The sequence below is a fragment of the Platalea leucorodia genome (genome assembly GCF_965183815.1).
Source record: "Platalea leucorodia genome assembly, chromosome: 5".
Lineage (NCBI taxonomy): Eukaryota > Metazoa > Chordata > Aves > Pelecaniformes > Threskiornithidae > Platalea > Platalea leucorodia.
In genome coordinates, this window is record NC_138827.1 from 97,509,775 (window position 1) to 97,529,729 (window position 19,955).

At 37.9% G+C, this 19,955-nt stretch overlaps 1 protein-coding gene across 4 annotated transcripts in view; it reads left to right on the plus strand.

Annotated features, from left to right (window-relative positions):
* The window catches only part of ARHGAP15 (Rho GTPase activating protein 15), a 331,391-nt gene that overhangs the window by 8,463 nt on the left and 302,973 nt on the right, over nucleotides 1-19,955 (plus strand). For 2 of the 4 annotated variants that reach the window (XM_082312214.1, XM_082312215.1), the window contains one exon: nucleotides 8,849-9,028. In XM_082312214.1, the coding sequence (XP_082168340.1) occupies nucleotides 8,864-9,028 (165 nt within the window). In that variant the 5' untranslated portion in view covers nucleotides 8,849-8,863. Of the gene's footprint in view, nucleotides 1-2,315; nucleotides 2,377-8,848; nucleotides 9,029-19,575; nucleotides 19,616-19,955 lie in introns of those variants that run through there. The other 2 variants (XM_082312216.1, XM_082312217.1) reach the window with 2 other exon arrangements.

Sequence of the window (19,955 nt, forward strand, 5' to 3'; positions counted from 1 at the left end):
GATGCTGGGAACTACTTGCTGTGATTGGCCTAACGACTAAACCATACTCATTCTGCTATTCAGTGTTGTAGGATGCATCAGAAGTGTTACATGTTGGATGACATTAACAGTTTGGTTTTTTTAATACTGTGTATATATGACCAATATTCATCATTTAAGGATTGTAGTCTAGCTTGCACAGCATGGAAAATGGAGGCAGGTGTCGTGGATCAGATGCACTCCAGAAAGAAATGAAACGCGCTGCCAGCAGGAAGACCTAGAAGTAGCAATTTTTCCCAGGCATGTTCTTTTACATATTCAACGGAATTTCTACTGTGGACGACTGTTCCCAGAACATATGCAGGCCAAACTGTACACAAAGTTCCCCTTGAAACTGAGATATTAAATTGACATAGGAGTGGTGAAAATACACTCCATTATGCTATCCCATATGATATATTGGGACAGATGAAACAACTATTACATTTCCTGAGACCTTCACATGTAATATAATTAAGAAACGAAGTGATGCAAGAAGAGACATGACCATATGCAGTCACTTGCTGACTTGAAGAAGCTCTTTTACCCTATTGCATGTGTTTTTGTTGTTTCCAATAATATCCTAGTGATATTTCTTAGCAAGCTTTTATTTGTGCAGGGAAGTCCTGTAGATAGCAGGTCATGAAGTATTACAGAATTAGAGATGAATCTGTAGTCATTAAATATGGATGTGAAGAGTTTGTCATTGTATCTGCACAACTTTGGAATAATAACTGTCTCCCATTCTCTTCTCTTCCTAATTCTCAAGCCATTTCTGTCCAGATAGGAAAGCATTTCCAGAGATAACACACCTCTGCCCTACAGGGTACAAGCAGTTTTTCCAGATCCCTGTTTTTCTTTGACATCTGATCCTGCTGTTTTTAAGGGTCTACGTATAGCGGGGAACAGACCCATCTTCTACAAAATTTCAGAATGACACAAACGAGGACCTTAGCTCCCTGCTTAAATCCTCATTGATAGCCATTGCCAATCTAGCACAGCTATTCAAATTTTCTGTCTTCATGTCTCTCTTCATCCAATCCTTGAGACAAATCAAGCAACAATTCATAAAGATTAATAATATTCCCACTGAAACTGTATATTTGGTTAAGATATTTTGCTGCCATCTGCTAGAACACAGGACTCAATATCAGCCTTCTATTATTTTATCCTTTTAATTTTTTATTGTGTAAGGTGCTATTACTAGTTGAAAAAATAGATAAAAACTACAGTCAATCTTCATAGCAGTAAGTGACTCATATTTTTAGTGTTGCGATCAATGGGCAGGAAATCACTGAGGCATCAAACTGTAACAGTCTGTAAGTTATTGTGCGGTGTAGACTCCGCACCCATGCAGGTCTGTGATGTACTGTAAGTGGAGAATCACATATTCCTAAAATATGTGGTAACTATTGGGAATGAGAAATGAAGTGCTGCATTTTAACACCTTAATTCTTAGGAACTCAGTCATCAAAACAAGCTTAGAGTATGTTCTTAGACCCAAAATCAAACAACATAATTACCGCTGTACAATGGTTCAAGTCTGCGTCCTTCCTCTTTGCAATCTGTTATCAAGTATATTTCCATACCTGGCTCTGTAAAGCAATAAATGAGTGTGCCTAATGTTACTTTTGCATTGCTGTAACTCCATTAACTTCAGTGGGTTCACTGTGAACCTGAGACCAGGATCAGGCCTTTAAGAGCTGTCTGGAACCGCATGTCCTGTATGGCACAAACCAGGAAGAAATTATTTTAAATGATAATACGCTTTATTCTTAGTAGATATTAAGCTGTGAGATTTCAATCATGAGAATTATGTAGTTATTAACCAAGAGTTATTGTAAAATATAACCCTATCTTGATATAAGAGAATAAACCAAAAAGGTTGAAATGGTCATCATATCAAGGATCAGGTTAAAATCTCAAGGATAAAAGATTCTGTATCCTAAGAGCTGTTTAACAATGATGCTTGAAATTGCTTTACTTCTTGTTTCGCCCTACTGCCTAGGAAGTCTGCTGTGGTTCAGGCCAAGTTGTGTCAAGAAATTTGCCTTTAGGTGTGTCCTTCACAGAGACTGGATTATTTACCTCAGAGCATAAATAAAATTATGAATGAGGTACTGAAGAGTGTATTCCACCTGTGGTAACAGAGTAATGCTGGGCAGTAAGATATTGCTACCAAAAAAACAGAAAAGATATTTTACTCCTCTCTGACCACAGGAGAGGCATGGGTAACTGTACATGTAAATTACAATTGCCTGGAGAACTCTGTAGGCCATTTCTGCTTTTATTTGCAGAAAGTCCTCAAATACCAGACCAGAAAAGAGTGACTACAAAGCCAGTCTTTAGACTCATGAGGTAAGATGACCTCCATGGTCCTCGCTCACTGTGTTGTCTGTTCTGAGAGACACCACTGAAAGCCTAATATGGCTGCAACAGGTAAAAAAATTAAAAGAGGGTATAATAATCAAATCTGATGAGCATGGCTTTTGTAGGACTTAGGATGTATCAACTAATTCACTGATGTTTGCTGACGAGATTGTGAATTTGGTTGATAAGGGAAACTGTGCTGTTGAGTTTAGGACATTTAACATTTTACAGCAGACTGAACTCAGCATGAAATTCTGTTTTATTGTCTATCTGATATAAAAGGTTTAGGTTGGATATTAGGAAAAACTTCTTCACTGAAAGGGCTGTCAGGCACTGGCACAGGCTGCCCAGGGAAGTGGCTGAGTCTCCATCCCTGGAGATATTTAAAAGACAGGTAGATGTAGTGCTTAAGGACATGGTTTAGTGGTGGACTTGGCAGTGCCAGGTTAATGGTTGGACTTGATGATCTTAAAGGTTTTTTCCAACCTAAATGATTCTGTGATTCCATGAAAAAGACAAAACTGGACTAAAGACCCAGGCAATGGTGATGTAGTATCATTTCTGTTCTCCTACTTTGACTAGAGATATGACTGATGGTTGAAATTAATGCTGCTTCCTAAGTACAAATTATTGCAGGCTGGATGACACCTTTCTGCAAAGGAAAAGGCATAGGAATGTTACATCTGCTTTGTATTTTCATTACAATGGATTTTTCTGTTTTTCTAGTACTCAGATAAACTGGCTTCAGGACTCTTCTGGGCACCAGCCCAGGACACCATATCCCTCAGCAGCCTTTGCTGTTTATGTCCATGCCCTGGGTGCAGATATGTGACGTGTTAGCTGTGAGAGCAGTGTGGTTGGGATGGTTGAAAAAAAATAAAGACAGTAGAATGCAGATAAGAATAATTGAAAAAAGCTATGTGGCAGTTTACTTGTTGTCCCCTCTCTTTACCTGTAGTTTGTTCATCTGCCCGCCCCCCCTCGTTATTTCCATCAGTTGTCTTTAAGCCCTTACTGCCCCTGAGCTGTACTTCAGTAGACATACCAGTGCAGCAAAGGCTAAGAGCAAAACCCAACAGCAGAAATAATTATGTAGGTATGCTGATTTTAAACACTTCTTTTGCAGACATAGCAATATGTTTTCTCCTTTACAAGAATGCTCTGACTCACCACGTGTGGCATTAGCTTGTTTTTTCATTTGTTAACTCTTACTTCCTCTTCCATTTTTATGTTTTTTCAGGCTCACAGGTCTATTGTAATGGTGAACCTAGTGTTGATTTTTATTCTTTGGTAATATTGTTGCATTAGGTTTCAATGGATGCTCTTCATGTACAGTATGCTCTTCAGTAGAAGAATGGAATCAGTGAATATAACAAGATGCATTTTAGTTTTGCAGTGTTTTCATGTTGCTATGTTGAGCACTTTCATGTTCATTATGCTTCTGACTTGATAGTGGTAGATATGTCATAAGGAGTGAAGCTGGAAATTAAAAGTTTATTTTGATAAATACTGAAAATTATATACAACATTTTTAATCTCATAATCTTGAAAAACAAATGCAACAATTTGTATTAATCATGGATAGTGGTTTTTTTTCTTTTCTTGGATAAAATTACTTGCTACAACTGCTACTTGTTACAAGTTGCTAAGGAATTAACATTTGCATTCCGTCTTTTATTGCACATAGCTATAGGAAACATAGGCATAGCTCAAGCCAAAATTTAGAAATAGTGCTATCCTCTTGTTTCTCGAAGAACTAACGCTTCGTTTTGTAGAAAACCTATATACTAACTTTACTGATACTGTACTAAAACTCATGAAATAAAGTTCTTGGGTAATACTAGTCAGTCTTCTCATTATATGATCAATTTCGGGACAAAGCAACATGTCAAAATGGGTTAAAAACCTGATAAATGCAATATGAAACTTCCTCTAGCTCCATGAGCTGCTGTAGGAGGGGAATACTTACTGGCTGTCATTGTGAGACAGAAACCATAATTAAGCTACCAAAAACATAAGAATGGCATTGAGGTGAACAATTCACTTTCTTAATTTTTGCAAAAAGCTAAAAAGTATATTTTCCCTTTTTTTCATGGAAATCATAAATAGCAAAAGGAAAGGTTTTTTGGTTTTATTTTGTTTTTCATTGGGATGTTAACAATGTTACTTTGTTTCCTTTATCAACCTCATCCTCTTTTTGAAGAGAAAGGGCAGAAAAGTGTTTTTTCCCATCAAAGGAAAATCAGAATTATTTTAAATATTTTCGCTGTTACCAAACATCAAGATTTTGTGAAACTACTGTTTTTGAAAGAAATGTTACAAAAAAATGTTCTTGAAAATAGTTTTGCCAAGACCCAGCACTTTGTGAGGAAGCCTGAGATCCGATCTCTGCAATTTGCTCTGTTATTCTTTTAACCCGGGCCTGATTCTCAGAAATGGGATGGATTTTACTGTGTGTACGGATTTGGATCTGCAACAACTTTTCCGTTTCTCACCTCTGTAACACTCATTACTTCCACAGCATGTGTTTGAAAATCAACCGTACATTTAGAAATCAGGGGTTTAGGATCTTAACCACTGATCTGCCAGACATGTCAAATGTCACTTGACTGTTTAGCAGCCACCTCACACCTGTAGTTGGTGTCTGAACTCTGGCTTTAGTTCAACTTGATTCACTGCAAGGATGCTGTGCTACTTGTTGGAGGAGACCTGTCTCCTCTCCGAGCATCCCAAACACATGGATCAATTAATGGCAAAAGCAACTGCAAGTGTTGACCCACTGAGGCTGATAATTTAATTAAAAGTATGAACCTCTTCTTCCCTCAATGAGGGTTTTTCAGCTCCTGAGGTTATCTCCAAAAGTGGCGCTCTGTGTAGGACTGAACTGCTTTTGCTGTCCCAGCCAGAAAGGTGATTTTGTCCCTTCAGCTCAGTGGTGTTTCTTGCCCCATAAGTAAGCTGATTTACCCACTCTCCAGAAATTAAAGTTCTCCTTTCTCACATCCAGGGTAATCCTTTTTCCCCCCTCTACGAATCAGTTTTCCCTTCCTGTATCATCCATCAAGCCTCATGTCAAGGATTTTTCTTGTACCTGTACTGTTCCCTGATTTTTTCCCACCCTAATCCAACCTGCTGCTTCTGTTCCACAGTGCCCTGAAAATGGTACTTCCAAGAGGATTTTTTAGTATGTTCCCTTGTCCCTCTTCTCTTAGGTTGTGCCTAAGTTATGTTAGTTAAGTTAATAAGTTATGTTAGTAACTCTTAGGTTATAGCCTTAAAGTTATGCTGCCCTTTTGCTCCAGGAACCCTATAAGAAACAGGGAGGGGAAGGGAGGAAAGTCTGTCTTGGTTTAATGCCTTTCTCCAGCAAATCAACCGTAGGAGGTTTCAAAACTAAAATTTATATCCAGATGCTAACTATTTGCCAAAAGGCAAATTAGCTAATTATATAATGAACATGGAGTGCCTCACAAGCAGTTGCACAGGGCTTGGCAGCTCTGCCTTCCAAAGTAAGTGAAATGAATTCCCCTGCAAAAGCGGCCTAAATTTGGCCCTGAGCCTGCTAATAACAGTTTGGAAACACCAAATCATAAAAGCATCAGATAGGATCCTTTTTCTATTTTCTCTTAATATTTGATCTGTTTCCTGACTGTCTTCCCCTCTGTTATTTTTTAAAAGTTTTTTTAAAAAAATATATAGCAGAGTGTAAGTACTACCAAATTCTTCTTGCAAATGTGAATGCAACGCCCTTGCTTTTGTGGAGCTTATATTCAGGGTGCCATCTACTGGCATGCAGGGCCGGTAACGCTGTCAGGAGTCTTAATGAAGTGGGCAGCAAAGGATTTTTACCTGGAAATCCTAAGGGAGGAACTTTTGTAACTTGTACCTTTCCTTCATATTCTGCAAGATCTCCTTCATATTCAGCAGGATCTCACCTTGCTTTACGCTAAGACAAATAAAACGTGATGGAGGAAATGTTGAGGTTTGTTTTTTTTCTCTATTCTTTTATGGTAGTTCCTGTAATTGTAGTGCCTTGGAAAGTCTCCTTGTAATATTCTGATGTGTGTGAATTAGTTCCATTTTTGGGGAAAATTAACTAAGGTTCAACGAGATTAGAATAAAAATTTTCAGAAGTCTTTGCAGATTTGTCATTTACTGACTTTGCTCCTACTTGAGATCCAGGGCATGACTTTGTCGTACTATTAAACTTTTTTACAGCACATCATGTACTGACACCACCAGACAGAGACTACCTAATTAAAACTCATAATGCTCCCAAGAAGAGATATGTCAGAGTTTTATAGGTGGGAGATTTCAGAAGAAAATCTGAGAGATGTGCTCCAGCCAAACATTGGCTTGGTGACAGAGCCAGTGTTGCTCTCGTCTCTCGAGTCTGATCAGCTCTCCAGCCTGGAGCCTACTGAAAATCTGTTGAGAAGCAATTTTGGTTTGATACCAACATGAAATACAAAATGGTTTGACTCTCCAAGTTTAGAAAGAGGAAAAATTCATTTTCTGCTTAGCGCTGCTGCAGACCTTACTGCCAAAATGGCAAAGTGTCCCTGCAACATGAGTTTGAGTGGTGACTACTCTGAAGGGTGGTGAGAAGTGTCTCAGAGAGGAAGAGCACACAGAGCCGTCTCCTAAAGGTCCACGTAAAGAGTTTTCCCCAGTGTCATATATCAGCTCTACAGCAGAAATAGACACGCATACTCCTGAGTAGCAGGAAACAGCTTTAGCCAAATTTTTCTCCTCTCTTTCTGTGGTTCAACTTCTGTAGGGATCCTTGAGTAACTAATTCAATGCAGGAAACAGCCAACAAGCATAAGCTTTACTGTTGCTTTTACTCAAGTTAGTGTTTCTATCATGGCACATAATGTTGAGTGAGCAATGGCTAATATTGAAGCACTTTCTTCTTCTCATTTCTCTCTTCAAGATTGCTGTGTTTCCTCATTTTTCCACATCTCTGGCTGTTTGAGTTTAAAACTCCCTGAAGGTATTCAAAAGCCATCCGGACATGGTCGTGGGCAACCAGGTCTAGGTGGTCCTGCTTGAGCAGGGCGGTTGGACCAAATGACCTCCAGAGGTCTCTTCCAACCTTAACTGCTCTGTGACTGCATGACCTCTCACTATTGTCCTCTACATCTAAGGCAGATTCCTGTAAGGAATTGATTTATCAGGGCCAGGAGAGGGTGAAGCTATGAGAGCTGTGTCCGTCTACCAGCACAACGGCTGTGGTCCTGCCCAGACACATGCAGTAGCGCTCCTCATCTCCCTCTCCCACCTTCACACTGGTACCATATCTTCCTCTGCTCTGATGCCTTCGTAGAAATGGACTTTCTTGAAATCAGGGAATTTCATCTTTTAGAGTATTCAGAGTTGGGGAGATGTTGCTAGAAAAAGCTGTGCTTTTCAAACCCATTTGGAAAATGCTGATTTTCAACGGTTTATATTATAACTGCACTTTAAATGGATTTCCATTTCCCTGGCTCCATAGTAGGGAAACCAGCAATTCCAGCTTATATAGTATCTCTTCCTTACACATTTTCCCATACAGTTACATAGCAATATAAATAGCAAGTTGTCTTGTGACTCTTACCATATTACTTCACCCACGATTTACGTATAGTAGTGCCAGGGTGAACTAGTGAGGAGGAAAACAGAGTAAGTGTTGTACATCACTGTCCTGCTGTTTCGTACAGGAAATATAAAGCAACTCTTGCTGATGGAAAATATGTTGGGAATTTGTATAGCTAGAACAGTTTGTTGAGTTGCATTATGGCTGAGTCAGGAGGTTGAACAGCAGCATGGCTAGAGGAGGTGATCATTCTGTACAAGTTCCCTCTGGTCCCTCCAAGGGCTCGAGAGCTAATGTGCTCAGTCATTTCTTCATTTCAAAATTTAAAAAATGAACAGAGAAACAAAAATCCCATCCGTGCTGTTGGTAGAATTGTAAAAATTAAGGGAAATTCTGTTAGATCTGGGTTTGAATCTAGGACACTAGCAAGGTTGCAGCACGGTCCTGTAACGCACTTGTAACATGCATGTATCGAACTGTGGAGGTAAGATATGTTAATTGGCTTCACAGCGTGTCTTTTTCCTTTGCAAGATTTAAAATGTGTAGTGTGAGCAGGGCCAAAGACAAAGCGTAGTGGCTGCCAGCTGGACGTGACAAAGGCTTGCAGGGAGATTACACCATAGAGGAGAATGGCTTTTGAGATAAGGATAATCTTTTACATAAACTAACTCTTCCAAGGCAGTTTGGATGGGTGAGTGATAAGGACAATAATAAAACTACAGGCTGACACAGCTGATAGTTATCCTGGTGTTCAAAGATGATCAAGATTTTGCCAGAAAGATAACTCAGCTTATTCTCCTGACTACAGTGACATATAACTGGCATTGATACATTTTTGTATAAAGGGTCCCTAGATTTATGCTCTTATTTTATGTTCTTCAGGTCAACCCAGTAACCATGGAAAGGTCTACAGCTTCCGATATGGCTTCTGAAAAGCCTAATCCTTCCCACCACAGTACGGGGGCTGTTCAAATGAGGATCAAAAATGCCAACAGTCACCACGATAGACTGAGCCAAAGCAAATCTATGATTCTGTCCGACAACGTGAAAGTCACTGAGCCTGTAAGTAAAATACTACTACTATTTTCTTCGTCTTCCAATTTTTCTAAAACTACAAAATTACCTTAAGTGTGGTTAAGATATTGGTTTCATGATCATCCTTTCAAGGAGGGATTTAATGGCACTAATACATTTTTAGGAGTATGGCTAGGCATTGGAATAACAATTTTCCTTCACTGAAAGACAAAATTTGGCTTTGGTGGCTGGGATCATAGCATCTACTCAGCATTTCAACTCCCAAGTGTTACAGTACTTAAATATGGCTGTTGTAGAGAATAGTACTTACAGTGTAAGATATATGCCACAATTTCTCAACAGGCAAATGCTAAACCCAGAGAAAAGTAAAGAAATGGAAATTACAGCTCCATAAATAAAGGACAACTTTGTCAGCAACAAAAGTAGGTCTTGCTGTAAGAATGAATGAATTGTAAAAATCAGACACTGAAGTTCTCTTATTACTTTAATAGTTGATAGAATTGAAAGAGTTGAGTCATTTTTTATCCATTACCATTTTTTTTTTAAATTAAATAGTTAGTGATGAACTCTATTGCCAGTTGCGTCCCTGCCCCTGTACTCCTTCTGAGCTACTAAACAAACTGATTGGTATGAGTCTCCCCTGGTTAATTTTCTTCCATAATGGTGGCAACTTGCAGCTGAGGCCATATGATGTTACAAAATTATTTATGCAATGTTAGCCACTTTTTGGACTCCAGATCCATTTTGTTCTCAGAGAATGCAAATGAGGGAGAAAACTCTGCTGGCTGGGGACAGAGTCCCAGGTCTCAGTCACTTCTCTCAACCATGCCAGCCATTAATTTTTTGTTCTGTTGATGTAATGGATTCCTATGAAATATTCAGCTTTCTAACAAAGTTATTAAATGGACAAAGCCTACAATAACAGCTGTATTTTCTTCTCTTTTTATTTTAAGTTCAAACTCAAAATTCAAAGTTATTTAGAAATGCATTATTTTAATAATTAATTTCTCTGGTATAGCTTAACTCATTTCACCTTCTATTTCCGGAGAGAAAAGTCTGTTTAGATCTTAGCAGCTGATAAGATACTCATTTACGTACTGTTTAAAAGGTATTGTTCACCTCAGACAGACTGTACATGTTTCTTCCTTTTTGTCTGATGTGAAATGTTCCTCCATTACAAACCTGAAACGATGCTTATAGTAATTTACTGGGAATACTATAATGTATTATCAGGAAGAACTGTACCTTTGAAAAAGTTTAAAAGTTAAGTATATTTAATGATGCCTAACATATTTTATTGGCTGTGTTTAACAAAAGGCACTAGGCTGCAGTTGTTTTTGACAAGCATGAAAACATCACAGCATGAGACTGCAAAAGGAATTATGTAGAGAAATTACAAGTGATCCATCTCTCAATGAATTATCCACCTCAATAGCCTGCAGAACTCAGCTACCAATTAACACCTACTTTATTACATGTTGGGATGTACTTAATAACTTTCATGTGTTTATGCACTATTACCTTGACTGATGCCTCTTGTACAATTAGGCATAATTGGCATATCAATATGCAAAAGTTAAAAGGATTAACCCTCTTAAAACTAATGAGCATTTCTGTATCCAGCTGCTAAATGAGACAAAATTAGCATTTTTCACTTTTGGGCAGGATTTTATCATGCAGTTTCTCATTGTTGATATTACCTTGTTACATAACTTTAGTTTTGGGGATAGTATGCTGGACTGTTACAGAGCAAGGGCTCTAAAAAGTTAAATTAGACATAAATATTCACTGCCGCATTCCAATAACCATAGCAGGTACAATATATGTTCATTGGCTGAGAGCTGAAAAGTTGCTTTGTATTACATTTGTTTAGTAGCTAATTATATAAAAGCGGAATTTTACTGAGTATATGTCATTTTACCAAGCAAACTTGGCTCCAACATAATAGATTGAAAGCTTGCCATGCTACTAATTTCCTTTCTATTTCAATTCTTTTCATCTCTTTTTGCCATGCAGAATTTTCTGACTAGATATTGACAGACTGAAAGTGTTTTGGCGTATTTACTTAAATAAGCCTCTTAAAGTTGTTTGCTGATGCCCAAACCAAAAGCAAAATTCCTAAGGATCCAAACGTTTTCAAATACGTGCATTAAATGCACTGAGATTCAAGTTAAAAGAGCAGTGAAATATCAATTGCATGTACCAATTGCACGCTGACGTATCTGAATCTGTGCATGTGACTTGTGAAGGATTTGGGGAAAAGTGATGGAGAAGAGTAGTCTCTGTCCAAGTGTCTTGAGAAAGCAGGGTCCAACTGATATACACACACATATGTGTATATATATCTACATACACATTTAATAATCTTGTTTCAAAATTCGTGACCCTCTTTTCCAGTGCACTTACATACACAATCTTCACTTTTACCTTTAGAAGCACACAGATCCCTGCTAAAAGATACATATTGCCAGTATGTTAAGCAAAGCTAATTATTTTGTGCTAGGAGATAAAAAGGACTTATCCTGATTTTCTATTATTTGGCAATTTTCTGTTTTCAACAGTTGGCCTCTGTTTAGATGATGGATATGATCTGTAAGGTATCCACTGATATGCTTATTTTCTATTTTACATTGACTGAATATTTTTGTCCTATCATTGGAGAGATTTTTCTATTTTAAAAACTAGAAATAGCTGAATAAGAGACTCCATATTACTCTTTCGTCATCCATATTCAGCATGTGCACTATATTCTATGTTCTATTAATAAATGGGTTAAATCCTCTTTATCCAACTTATGCAAAACCTACTGACTTCTCTGGATTAGGGCAATCAGCATTTGGCACATTTTGAACAATCAGTAGAAAGATATATTTCTAAAACATATTTGGAAAAAAATTAATGCTCTGGACAATAAAGGGTAAAAACCAGGCACAAAACTAGAAAGATCACTGGTGATTTATAGAGAAGAAAATACCTAATATTCTCTAAGGGATTTGTTGTATTCTCAAGTATTTGCTGTGATGCTTGTAAGCACACCTGGGGCTATGCTTTTGAAGGTGGACAGATTATTTTCTATAGTGTGACAAAGAAGGATATGCATCATACGTCAGTAGGTCCATATGCATTTGTGCATTTTATAGTAGTAAAGATGCAAATGTGGAATGCATAAGCTAACGGATGCAAAAGCTAAATGTAGTTTCTTAGGGGTTTATGTTATTTATTTCGATGGAAATGCTTGAGCTTTGTGCAAAGGTTGAAATTGATATTAATGTAGAGATTAAAGAGCACAAATCACGAAGCTGGACACAGACTGTGGTAAGCAAGGGCTCTTTCTGTGCTTCATGTTAGTGTCTGAACTAGCAATGTAAATGAATATTTGCTATTTTCATCTGTTAAACCCCAGGGAAGTGCATTTTGCTTCATTCAGAACAACTTCAAACAATGAAATGTCTTTTTTTATTGGTGTCTATATTAAGAATTAGAACCTATTTAGACATTCCAAAATGTTAATGTATTAGAGCTTTTTCTGATTAGGTTAAACAAACTGGTAGGTTTATTTATCTCTCTAATACATTATCAGGGAAACGGGAAGCAATCTTCTTTTGTTTCTTACTCCTGTGATCATAGAACACTTGCCAAAGTTATGGCTAGCCAAAAAGACAGAAATAAAATTGCTAAAAATATAAGCCTTCTGTTTAGCAGAGTTTTTGAGCCATATTTTGAAATTGCAGGGCTTGTACATGTTTACTTCAAATCAAGCTTATAGTCAAGTTTGAGGCTTTGTTTGTATAGATTGTCCTGAAGTAGAACCTGATATTTAATTAAAATGACACTAAATCACATTGAATTGATAAGACTTGGCATCTCAAACAAAGGTAATTGCCCGTATTGGTTTTGTACAAAAATAGAGCTGCTTGGAAAATGTGCAGCCAACACAGACTGTCAACTCCATTTATAGATCAATATGTGAAAACCATTGATCAGGCAGGCATGTGTAACAGTAACACTTTGCATTTATTTGTTGTTTTTATACCATGTTAAGGCTTACAGGATTATCGGCTTCCAAAATATTTTGACTTCCTCATAAATATGTTATCTGTTTAATGTTAATTACAAGACAGACTCCAGCCCTCTTCTAGAGTATTTTCAGTTTCATTGCTATGGGTAGTTTTAGCTGAAAATGGATTATTTCAATCTCTGAGAGATCATCAGAGCTTCTTTTATAGTATGGTTTATTTAGGGAAAGTTTTTGACGATTCTTTTTTTTTTTTCTCAGTTTACTTTTTTTCCTGAAGGAAAAAACAAATCTTGACAAAATATTTCTAAAAGCAGAAAACCTTCTCCTGTCATAGTTGTGTTCATTTAAGGTGGAAAGGGAAAAATATTCTCTTTATTGTGTTCTAATAATGACTGCCCAGGCTTTATTCTCTGCAAATTTTATCATCATACACTAGTCCATTATAGATGCACTGTATAGATATCACTGTAAGGAAATAGGTGTGTTCCCTTCAAGGTGTTGCACAAATCATATGAGAGTATTGGGACAGATGTTGAAAAATATATGAGCTTGCAATGACAAGTGTGGTAATTGTTAATAAATGCAAGCTTACACCTTACTCGCCCCAAGTATTTCAGAGTAGGTATGAAAGCAGTGAGTCCATAAACACCGTCCAGTTTTACTTCTTGAACATAAATACTGTCCAAAGGAAAAAAAAAATCTGTTGAGTAACATTAGTTGTTCTCCTTTCTAGGGCAGGAAAATGAGAAATGAAGTGTGTCATATGTCCCCTTACTGTATTCAAACTGGTTTTGTGCTTTCAAAACCTAGATCCTCTCTCTGGTGTGTGTGGTGCTTGCAGACTGACTCGTTCGGCCCTCGACTCCAGGTTTTCAGCCATTTCATACGTGTGTGGTCCCTCGCTCCCCACCTGAGGAGCAGCTCCACCTCCAGGGCAGAGGCCCTCAGCCTGCACTGGGCACCGCTCCCAGATGCACCCCTACATGCTCGTGGATGTCCTACATACCATAAACTCCTTTGACATGGAGACTGAAAGTTGAATATTAATGCATTAGAATATTTTAGGGTTCAGTTTACATTCAATAAGCAATTTTTCTCAATGGAGCAATGCAAATTGCCTCCCAACCTTTTTTCAGGATCAGCATTTAGTGTGCAGGTGTTTTTTAAGGCTCAGAATGAGCCTTTTGTTTTTCTGAATATTTTTTTTCTCTTTTTTTCTCATATATGCCCCGTGAGAAGGTATTCTTTATTGTATATTTGTATTATAGCACTTCAACTGAAATAATCTTGGCTAAAAAGGAAGAAGTTAATTTTATTGTTACACTCCCCGTTTATTTCTCCTCCAAATATTTTCACTGTACCGTTTCAGCTGTGTAGCTTGATAGGCAGCATCATAATGAGATCATAGAAAAAAGAAATAACCAGCACCTATTTCTTCTTAAAAGCAAGGATAAATTCATTTCAGCTCTATTAAGGGAGTGGTGAATGTAACTGGTTTGGCTTCCTTGTTAAACCAAACTGAAGTTCAGACGAGATATTATATGAGTCGGAATTGCTGATTTTGACTTTTACTCAGTGTGACAGAAGGGTAGAAAAAAGGTTCAAAAACCTCCAGGTTTTTTTTTTTCTTTTTTTTGCAATCTTACATTATCTCATGCTGTGAAAATCTTTACTCTATTTACCAAGCACAAATTAGTCTTGCCAAAGGTTCTGAAAGTTTGCTACTTCAGCTTAGATCCTAAAACTTCAAAGAGAGATGCAACTCTACAAATTAGTGTATGTGCTCTGCCATGGCTATTTTAACTTGAACTTAACTAAATTCGTTTATAATTTAGTACTGATTGAATGCTGCCATAAACGTACACGGGATACATTTTTTAAAGTTAGTCCTCTGATTACTAATTTGAATAAAAAACTCTAACCTTGTTAGCATCTGGACTTATTTCCATAATAACAACCCCTTCAGAACCTACAAAGTAATGAATAATTGACAACAAATGAAATGTTTTGATAGTTGTCGGCACAAAGCATGTTTAATGTTTTGTGTTGCTTCCTAGCTAATTATGTAGATGACACATTTGTCAGACCTTGACTGCCATTAGAAACGTGTTTCCAGAGGGGAGAAAAACAGGCTATTCATAGAGTAATTAACTAGAATGCTCAATGACCTGTGAGAGATTCAAATGGCTGCCAGTTCAGACATTGTTTTGTTACAGAAGCAGAGGGGTAATTAAAATTCCAAATTACAGTGCTATGATGAAGCATTTGTTTGTTGACAGTATACTCTTACTCTAGTTTGTTAATTCTTTTTTAAATTGCTTCTAATCCATTTTATAGCTTTAGGAGTTCCGTCTTTGAATTTACTGACAACTAATATTATGGTAAATTGTTCTTCAGCGGAGTACCACGGGCTTGGCAGTTTCATGGGAGCACAAGGTGGGTGGGATAGAATCGCTGTTCTTTCCCTAAACTGACATACCATGTGCTGTCATCGAGACGCGTCTAACGCGACCCATCTTGTGAAATGATATGTTCATAATTCTGCGTTAGGGAAGATGTCTAGTTAGGGGAGGAAATGGTTCAGATAAAGTAATAATAATCAAACAAATTGAGGAAGGTGTCCTAAAACGTTAGAGGAAAAGCCCTGATACGGCTGGGGTGAGGATGACCGTGGGTTAGGTAAGCACTTTGGGAAGCCGAGGTCGGCTGGATAACGGGGAATTGGAGGACAATCATCTGCATGAAGAAATCAAGCACGAGATACGAAGAAGGGGATATTTCATAAGACTCGGCTGTATCTTTGCCAGCGCCCTTTGAGGCAGTAATGGACATAACAGGCTAAGACGTCTTTTGCCATATAAATGGGGACTCTTTGCAAGTCCAAAGTGCTAAAGTTCTCTAAACAATGAATTAAATGCAAGCCCGGGTGAAATATTTATTTACTTTGCCAAAAGTGAGAATATGGTTTTGTTAAGGAGATCTGACAGAAGTAACATGGTGTTTGATGCAGGAGAGCTGACAGCGGCATGGAGTGAGCGCTGATTATCCTGAAGACACTGTCAGCTAGGATTGATTTCCACTTTCTCCGTTTATGTAACGGTTCCTGTAATACAGCTGACCCCAAATCACGTTACCTTGTCATTTCTCTGCATGGATCAAGAAGAGATGAGCTGAAAATAGCTAGGCACTGACCTTGAACTTGCCAGAAAAGTGAGAAGTGACAGTGGGGGATTTTCAGCGTGCGGTCCCCGCACAAAGGCGCGGGCGGCTGCTCTGCAGTTGCAGCAGCACAAGGGGGCAGAGCAGCACTAGAGATTACAGGTGAAGCTGCTGATGCTATAGAAGCACAAGTCTATGCCAAATGGCTTGCTATTTTTTTTTTTTTTTCCCCTTGCTCCCCCCCACCCCCTTTAAAAATTGGGGAGATGCTAGCTAGAAGAGCTGCCGACTCCAAAATGTTTATGTTCCCATCATCCGTCGCTTGAAAATATGATTATCTGAAACAATGCTTAATATTGAAATACATTCCTAACTGAATGCATTGCTAGGAAGTTTTGCATCTTCTCTATGAATATCTCCCTGTTGTTTTTCTAGCATCTAGTGAAAGAATGAAACATTTGTATTATCATTAATAGAGTTGTCTACAATTTGGGAGATGTTTGACAAGATCAATGCATTCCTCAAAGCCTGCAAATCCCTTTGAATTTCATAGAAAACATGCTGTAAATATTTTAAAAATATTTTTAGGCTGATAGGACAAACTAAAAAAGGGTAAAAAAAATAAAGAGGTTTTTTTTCTTCAGATGTGGCTTTTCTCTCTGTTGTAATATATATCTTGAGGGGGAAAAAAAAGAAAATTTGATTGTAAAAATATTATTTAATTTACCATCTAAAAACCATTCTCCACTTCTTTTGTTTTGTATTTTCTTTTCATCTGTGCTTGCCTCTGAACAACCCTTTTTGTCTTTGATGCTGGCAGTAGCTGTGGAGACATGAGATGCCAGTGCTGGCTCTTCTCAAGATCTGGTGCTTTGTGGTGTCACCACATGGTGCGAGAACTTGGGGCAGGACCAGGAACCCAGTACTCACCCTGTAAGATGTCTGGCCAGACTTCCCACCTTCGTTTGGCGATGCCAAGGCATGCGTGCCTGCTGGAAAGGCGATGACGGGCAGTCCAGCCCCAACCTTGCTCTTCTGTCTAATCAGTTGATGGTTCCTTCAAAATGTGATCCTTTCCCTCAAGGGAATATCAGATAGTGTTCTTGCAGTGCAGGGTGATTTGACTGCTCTTCCCTTCGATCTAATGCTACTTACTGTTCACTTGCATTGTTAGGTATCTTTGGAAAAAGAAAATATTGCATTTTTTTTCCACCAATGAATCCCTTTTTTTCTTCAAGACACTTAGGGAAGTAAACCGTGGCTTTCCAAACTGATAGAAAAGCAGATAAAGGAACACTCAGAAAATATCTTCTAGGGTAGTGTTAGTAGTTCTTCAGTAAACACAGGGAAATGCAAGGGGTAAATACGTGTTTCTTCTTTTGAAACTATTGGTTTTACTGTAATCTATGGAATGCCAGTGGAAACTTATGGTAATAGCAATTTTTGGTCACATCACACAAGATGTGATGTATTGTTTAAGAGCAGGGTACAAGTGCAGACTGAGGTTACCGTTTCTTAGTGGCAACCGGTGAGTGGGGCTGTGTAACCATCAAGAATTTAGAAGCAAAAAAAGACATCTCCCTTTAATTTCTTCTATCAAAAATGTGAAAAAGTGATGAATTTGATGTTAAAAGAGGTGAACTGTAACAACTCCAAATGTTTCTCTGCTTTGTCTTAGCTTCTTCAAAACAAAAGGGCAATCATGGGGTTGAATCAAGTGCTTGTAGCTCAAAACTTGCTTGTTCCAAAATTCTGCAAAATTAAGCCTTTGAGCTGTCCTGGTAAGGAAACTAAGCAGGCTAGGAAAACTTAGACATGAGGTTTTAACTAAACAGAACCCCCTGTATAGTATTATCTTCTGTAATTTAAAGACAAATTCAAATTGAAATGATCCCAGTTCTTTTGTATCATTTTCATTATTTCATAGTCCATTCCACACACCCTTGTTTTTTTTGCTAGTAGGAAAAACTTATTTCGTGCATCTGTTCTGAATGTGCTTCTCAAGCTTCTATTTTTTTCTGCTGTTTTATCCTATAAACAGTGGCACTCAAATATATAGACCTCTTAATGACACTAAGTTACTACCCTGATGCTAAACGGCCCAGCGCAGTACAAAGCTACACCTCTTTGCTTCAGGAGCGAGACAGCAACATGCCATGATGTTAGAGAGATAATATTTTATATAGGTAATATTTCAGTTGGCTTCCATGATAGCCTTCTGTTGTATTTATTTATTGCAACTAAGTGGAGAAGGAGCTGGACTGCAATTTGCCATGTTTCCCTTGGTCCCAGCTTGGACATTGGCCTGTCAAGAAATTATGAGTCCTTTCTTCTGTTTCTCTACCTGTAAAATGAGACTGAGGATGATGCATATCTCCTTTGCACACATTACAAAGTCTGCCTCAGAGCTGGGTCGACTGTTATGTTTCAATCATGCTCATTACGTAGATAATTCTATTCTCATCATATTAACTCTATTAATTGAAATAGAATTAATCCACAATTATGCTAGAGTAACTGAGAGGTGAACTTGGCCCCAGGTCCTGTACATTTTCCTTATCTATATTCTCTGTGCTTTACTGTTTCACTATTTTTCATAAAAAAAGTCTTGTTTTGGCTTCGTCATTAATCAATTCTGTTCCCTTGATTCTATACCCATGTGCTTTGCAGCGGCATTAAGTTTCTCGGGGGGCTTTCATGTTTTATAGTGTATATTTCAAAAGGTATGCTTAAAAGTGTTGTTTAAAAGAGTCTCTTTGGCAATATGTGTCAGTGCACACCGTGACAAGGAACATAAGCTGTGGAATTATATTCCTTTTACGCTATCTTTATTAAGTACTGTATTACGGCTAAATTGTGGCATCTAACACATTTCCTTTCAAAATGCCATAAGGTTTGAAATATGTAGGTACTGAAACTGAGATGATATCAAACTTCCCATAGCTAGTCTTGGGCACCTGACCTGCATAGTTTCCCACAGGGGAAAAGTAAGCTCCATTTCTTTAAATTTCCAATGAGAAGGGACATGTGTCTCCTTGCATTGAGTTACATTATATCACACCATGTGACACAAAGTGACCCAATGCAACCTGACAGGAGAGGTAAAAAACTAGACATTTTTTTGTTTGTTTTATTACTGCAGTGAAATAATTGCACTACTGATGCAATGAAATGGGGATCAAATTATTTTGTGCATGCCCTAAATACATGTGCTATTGCACAATATACGGACATGCTTACTAAATGTTGTTTAATGCACCGAGAAGAGGTTTTGAACAGACAGTAGAGTGTCCTTGTTAGGCAACATGCCTATTCTTAGACAAATAGTTGACAGCAGCATTCTCCTGCCCTAAATCAGATCAAATTCCCTTTGAAGTCAGCTTTTTTTTTTTTTCAGGAGCAATAAGTGCAGGATCCGATCCAGTCATGTTAACATGGTAATATTTTATTTTCTGTTTGATTTCTTGTTTAGTGAAGTTCATAGCCTTAATGGAAATAGGTCTTGATCATCTGTGATGTTGTGTTTGTGAGTGTGCATGCATACATACACTGCAATTTCACAGGCAGGGCAAGACTGGAATTCAAACCTTCCCCTTCAAAGGGCCCAAGACCCTACACCTTGAGAGAAAGAAGGAGCCTAATTGTTCAGTACACCAGCTGTAGGGGGAAAAAATGTATTTCAGAGACCAATACTACTATTTTATATTTGTTACTTTCGCACCGTACCGAATACGCCTAAACTTTAGAAATAGTTATGCATTTTTTTTCATGATTATT